The sequence below is a fragment of the Helianthus annuus genome, chromosome 3 (genome assembly GCF_002127325.2).
Source record: "Helianthus annuus cultivar XRQ/B chromosome 3, HanXRQr2.0-SUNRISE, whole genome shotgun sequence".
Classification (NCBI taxonomy): Eukaryota; Viridiplantae; Streptophyta; class Magnoliopsida; order Asterales; family Asteraceae; genus Helianthus; species Helianthus annuus.
The window spans coordinates 4,315,248-4,321,770 of record NC_035435.2 but is presented as its reverse complement, the minus strand read 5'-3'; the positions used below and the strand labels follow the sequence as shown (position 1 = coordinate 4,321,770).

The following is a 6,523-nucleotide window of genomic DNA, read 5'->3' as shown; positions in this document are numbered from 1 at the left end:
TTAGGAAGCGTTTCTGTTTAGTAGCGTAGTTCAGATTTCAAATTCAAATTTAATCTATCTCTTATTTCAATCTCGCCTAATGGAGTTGTATAAGTGATGGATACAATATTTTAACTATCAACTACCTACTGTTGTGCCCAATTAAGATTATATGTTCAAAACTTTAGGTAAGAATCATATTATACGCCCAACAATTGACGGTACTTTTAAGTTAAATTAAATCGCTTACGGTTATCTACTTATTGTTCTTGACTATGAAGTTTTAACATATGCATAAACTGAACCAATTCAGTTGATTGAATGACATTACAAATTCTAATGATACCTATTAACAGTTTTGTGATAGTTTTTGTTCATGTCGTATAGATTTTTTATGTGATTTTTTAGCATGTGGTGTGTAAATGATTGATGTGTTACTTTGATTACAAATATGATATAATTGCAATTCTGACTCTGTGTGATTTCGAGAGAAATTCGAGTTGGTGACCAAGATGTAGAATATAAGAAAAGGCGTAATTTAATCACTGGTTTGTTAAAGCTTGATCTTGCTTATGGAACTGGAAAATTACCAAAGGTGACATGAATTCGTCAGTTTGTAATACAAGTTTATGTTGCTTACCCGTATATTATTTAATACGTTTGTATTATAAGTTATAATCAAAGTCGTGTTAGTGACTTGTACTAAATATTATAGGGAACAATTGTTAAAATTTATAGGTATGACGGTGATTACGTATCTCATGGTAGTGATGTGTGTACCAATGTCCATTCATTACGAGTGACGTAAGACTTGCATTGGGTGCAAGTCTTCTTGTGACAATCCAAAATCGGTGCCATGCTGCTTGGCATGATATCATGAATATAAGAAATAAGGTGAACTTTAACTTAAGGTTGATTTGCAAATGGATGGTGATTCGTTTCTTTGATCAGTTTTAAGTTTCTAATTTGTAACTCAAAACTTTTGGTAATTTTCAATTTGTGTTTGTTATTGGTTATTGGTATGACTTTTGGTAATTATGAAATTATATTTGTTATTGATACGGATGGTTTTGAATTGTATTAATTATTGGTATGATTGTTAGATTTTATTACATGTTTTCCAAACTTATAACTCACTCTTCTATTTCTACTACATTTTTATTTTGTGATCCTTCCCACATATTTAAAAAAATTAAAATAATATCGAGTATTAAACATTTATGTTACAATTTTATGAATTTTATCATTTTATAGATAAACTCGTGTAATACACGTGTTACTAACCTCTAGTTATTATTATACAAAACATTTATCTTGATCTCACATTCCAAGTGGTCACTCTATCCGTCACTTACTCGTTTAACCATATTCAAAAATATAGTTATCCTTTGGTTAAAAAAAAAACAGGATGTTACATGACACTAAGCTTTGAAATTGGTTTGAATCCGGTTACCAAACCTAATTGTTTGACTTCCGTCAACCAGTGCCTATAAAAACCATTTGGGCTTATATTAATCCAAACCGAACCGGTTCGTCAGAACCCATATGGGAAAAAAAAACCTAACTGTGCACCTCTAGAACAATCTAAGCTATAACTATAACGGGTTTCGATTGGGTTGTGGATCGATAGAGTGGAGGCCCGCAGAAATGTAAATCACCACGTCACAAGAATGCATGGTTATGAATGTCGCTGTTTTATTTGCAGAAGTTATGAATGTCGCTGTTTGATTTTTATACATTACCAAAAGTTTTTGTTCTTGTCAAGATCTTATTTAAAGTTGCTATTTCATTTTTATACATTCGATAATGTCGTTGTTTGATATATATACCTTCAATAAATTCACTGTTTTGATCTCATATTTCGGGAACATCTTGATATAATAAAAACCATGCCTCATCATGTGTTTTTTTGCAGAAAATGAACCAGACTCTTAATGAAGGTATGGGATCAAAACAGTGAATTTATTGAAGGTATATGTATCAAACAGCGATGTTATTGAATGTATATATATATGAAACAGCGACTTTATCGAATATATTATATTGATATGAAACAACAATTTGTCAATTTCAGTTAACATCGAGTTTTTTTCCCAAACTAGTGTAGATACAAAAAGTATTTACCTACTTGGGTAATTTGAAAAATATTTACCTATTTGGATACTTTTCTATATCCTTTTAATTTTTTACCTAATTTATACATTTCTTTTTATTTTTCTACCCAAAGTTAAATTAGATTACTCACAGAATTAGAATCAACAAAAAATATGAGTAATTATTTTTTGTAAAAAAATAAAAAATTCTGCAAATATCCAAAAAAAGTCTGCAAAAATTCTATAAAAAATCTGCGAAAAATCCACAAAACATCTGCAAAAATATATTAAAAAATTCTACAATAATTCTGCAAAGTTAAAAAAATCTGCAAAAAATATTATAAAAAAACCATATAATCTACACTAGTTTGGGAAAAAAACTCCATTTCTTTTTCCGTTTTATTTTCTTTTTATAACCAGAAATTGTCTAGGCCCCATTTAAACTAAGCTCATAAAAAAAATAAAACAATAAATTCACAAATTTACTCCCCTAAGTTATATCGATTAAGTGATAGTAATCTGGTGGAAAGTTTGATATTTCAAACAAGTTTATTTAAACTCAAGCAATTTATAAAATAAAGTTTCAAATTTCGAATTTCTTGAAATTTGAGTTTTGAGAAAAGATCCTAAGTATTTTAATTATTTCAATTTTATTAATAGTGATTATTTCTCCAATATTCTGTACGTATAAGTAGTTTGGTTTTTTATAGATATTAACCCCAAACGAACTACACAATATGGACCATCAAATCCACCAACTAATACCCTATAGATTATATGGGTTTTTTTATAATATTTTTTGCAGATTTTTTTAACTTTGCAGAACTATTCTAGAATTTTTTAATATATTTTTGCAGATTTCTTGTGGATTTTTCGCAGATTTTTTTGTAGAATTTTTGCAGTTTTTTTTTTTTTTTTTGAATATTTGCAGAAAAAATAATTACTCATATTTTTGATGATTCTAATTCTTTGAGTAATCTAATTTCAGTTTGGATAGAAAAATAAAAAGAAATGTATAAATTGGGTAAAAAAAATGAAAGAGATATAGAAAAGTAACAAATAATTAAATATTTTTCAAATTACCCAAATAGGTAAATACTTTTTGTATCTACACTAGTTTGGGAAAAAACTCGTTAACATCTTGATATCAATCAGTGACTTTCGGTAATGTATCAAACTCAATCAGCAATGTCTATGAGAGTATACGTACAAAACAGCGACTTTAATAAGGTATCGAAATCAATCAGCGACATTCTTGTAATGTATATATAGTAAACTGCGACTTTCGGGAACAGACTGAATGTTGGCAGGTTGGTGGCAGTTTTGCAGGAATTTGTGTTGAATGTCGCTGTTTCATATCAAGACTTACCTAGATGTGATCACATAATTAGAGGCCACTTAGATGTCCTCTTTTGTAGGCCAAACCACCTACTTCTGCAAAAAATTCACTACGTTTCAGTAGAAGTAACTGTTTCCATGGACGAACTCCCTAAGTCTCTGCTTCTAGAAATTCTGAGTCGACTCGACGACTCAGCAGACGTAGCTCGCTGCCGAGTCGCTTCCAAGGCTTTCAATACTCTTTTTCCAGACCTTCGATCAATTAATCTTTTATGCCCGAGGAAATGGCGTGGCAGTTCAAGCTCTACGGGTTCTTCGAGTTCTTTGAAGAAGGTTTTTGTCGATCTTCTTTCGAAACTGAGAATCGTTGAATCGGTGCGTCTCCGCCTTCACCTTGAAGACGCCGTTGATGAGGATTTTGCTAAGGAGTGGCTGCCTAGGGTGTCCCGCTCCTTGAAATCGCTTTCGTTATCTGCTCTTCCGTACTCAATTGTTTTGTACTCGAATGCTTTGCCGCTGATTTCTACGCATTGTAAGTTGAATATTTTCTAGTGAATTTGTTGAGTTGAATGTATAGTTAAATGTTAATTAAAGCATTCATTCTGCTTCCTTTGATGCAGGTCATAATCTAACTAAGTTAAATCTAGGTCTTCCATGCCTGTATGTGGACCACTTGAATCCAATGCCAATGCTGACAAGTTTGACACTTGAATGCACAATATTACAAGACCATCACCTACACCAGTTGAATAAGTGTTTCCCTAATCTTCAACTTCTTAAGTTGGTATGTCTCAAAGGACTTAAAGAGCCTAAGATCCACCTTCTCAACCTCCAAACCTGTCATTGGGTTGTATATAATGGTCAACCATCTTTGACTCTAATCACCCCCAACCTTTTAACACTCAGAATTGAATGTTCGACTCCTATTGCAATTCATGTTGAAGCTCCCGTGTTATCTCGCTTTTATCTTAGACTTTATGCCCTTAAACATGTTGGCGCATTAACCGCGGAAAAGTTTCAGAATTTGAAAACACTTTGGCTGGACTCTATGTATATTGACTCCGTACTTTCTGAATTCCCGATCACCAAAACAGTAACAAATCTGACATTGGATTCGGGAAACAAGGCTTCAAGAGACGCCAAAGATTCAAAATTGACCCTAGGGATGGTGTTCACAACTTTCCCGAACCTGACTTCTCTATGTATCAAATCAAATGTTTGGTCGGAATTAGAAGCTTGTTTGAATCCAGAAGGTTGGGAGATTTTGGATGGGAGGATAGGATTGAAAACAATTTGTGCATATCTGAAGTTAGTTGACCCGTCCTTGACTTTCTCATATGTTGCTTTTATGTTGGACCGATGCAAAGGCTTGTCAGAGGTATCTTTCCTCATCCATGCTGGTGTTGTTGGTACTGAATCAAACACTTTCATGTCTAAGTGCATGGCCCGTTGGCCTGGGTTGAAGTGGCGATGGGGAGTATGGAGTGCTTATATGGAAGATTCATGGATAACCGATGGTGTATCTGACTGGATACCGCAAATCATTTAAGAAGTCTCACTTGTGATGAGGTATGTCATCTGTGATTGTTTATATTGATGCAGGGTTTTTACCTTTTTAGCTTATGTTTCAGGCTCGTTTGATTTATGAATTATAAAAGATATCTGAAGACAATGGTTCTATATATAACAGATACTAGTTCTAGTTATTACTTAGTTATGAGTTGTATTGCGTTATTGTTATGGTCATAATTAAACTTTCATGTTTCAACATTTCGGGAATTAAGCCCAAGCTCAATGTGGTTCAGGCTCTAGAGTTTGATGTTCTAAATTAATGATCTTATAGTCTTGTATAGAGCTGCAAATGGACCAATTTAAACCCCAATTTGGCTGGTGTTTGTCTCATTAACGTCAAGAACACATGTTATTTACATTTTACAAGACAATGAATAAATTTCATTGTATTAGATCTTTACATGGGTATCAATGAATAAGTTAATTTGGGGAATTTTATTGAGTTTAATCAAATTAGATAACTAGTCCATTTACAATTTACGCAACGGGTTAAAACAAATCATTCTTATGAAAACTTGATTGGTTAATTTGTTTGTCTCCACTACCTACTCGTCGTCACCATCACTACCACCACCATCTCCTCCGTCTCTGTGTCACCTACATCATCACCGCTAGCCACCATAAAAAATGATGTGGCCCAAACCTATTTTGTCCCAAACTCGTTTTGACCTGAACTAAATTCAAATTATTTTTAAACATTCCGTTTATAAACAAAATCATTTTGCTCTAAACTCGTTTTGAACCGAACCAAGTCTCCCTCTTCATCCAAACCGACTTGCTGGTTTTACTAGTTAGTTAAACCCTGCAGGCTTTCACTACACTTGTTAATTGTTATTACCCATGCTGCCAGTCTTGCAACAATCCAAATTGTTAGAAAAACACAATAGAAAAGTATTGTAGCTGGCATATTTTTCGGTTTAATAATATACATAACTTTTTAGGTCTCCTACTCAGGGCCGGCCCTGAGAATTCATATACCATGTTCGAGCTCGAAAAAACGTGTCCCTAGGCTTTAACGAAATTGGGTATTGGGCTCATTAAAGGTTCAAACCTAATGGCAATGGGCTAATAAATAATCTAAACCATAAAAATAGTTTAGTAAATCGGCCAATGTTGGTGTTTGTATGAGTATACCCTATTAATTTATTTATTTTTACATCTACATATCGAGTTTTTTTTTTTTAAATAACATGTCCTTCGAAGTATCGGGCGCTAGCCGGTGGTCCCTCCCGCCCACCCTAAGGGCCGGCCATGCTCCTACTCAGTGGCGGAACCAGAAATTTACAACCGGGGGGTCGTATGACTCATTAAATTCATTAGCATATAACAGTTAATTTAACCAAATGTCGTACTACAAGTAGGAGAACTAACATATATTGGTGGCGATTGTAATCCTTTTTATCAATCATCAATGTGATATAAACCAAAACCCTTTTAGTAGTATTTTCTTAAGAATTTAAATTATTATTAACAAAGAGTCAATACTTTTTCCTCATATATTTACAAATACACAATTCTACATGATAAAAATGTTCTTTAAT

At 33.0% G+C, this 6,523-nt stretch overlaps 1 protein-coding gene across 1 annotated transcript; it reads left to right on the top strand.

Moving 5' to 3' along the window:
• The first annotated feature begins 3,548 nt into the window (after window positions 1–3,548).
• On the top strand, window positions 3,549–4,959 carry LOC110928429 (F-box/LRR-repeat protein At4g29420). The gene is made up of 2 exons (XM_022171442.1): window positions 3,549–3,942; window positions 4,031–4,959. Exons 1-2 carry the CDS (start codon window positions 3,549–3,551, stop codon window positions 4,957–4,959), a joined length of 1,323 nt encoding a protein of 440 aa, XP_022027134.1.
• Window positions 4,960–6,523: the final 1,564 nt, after the last annotated feature.

Coding starts and splice junctions, on each gene's coding strand:
- LOC110928429 (XM_022171442.1), top strand. CDS start 3,549: ATGGACGAACTCCCTAAGTCTCTGCTTCTAGAAATTCTGAGTCGACTC. Junction 3,943..4,030: donor GCCGCTGATTTCTACGCATT/GTAAGTTGAATA, acceptor CCTTTGATGCAG/GTCATAATCTAACTAAGTTA.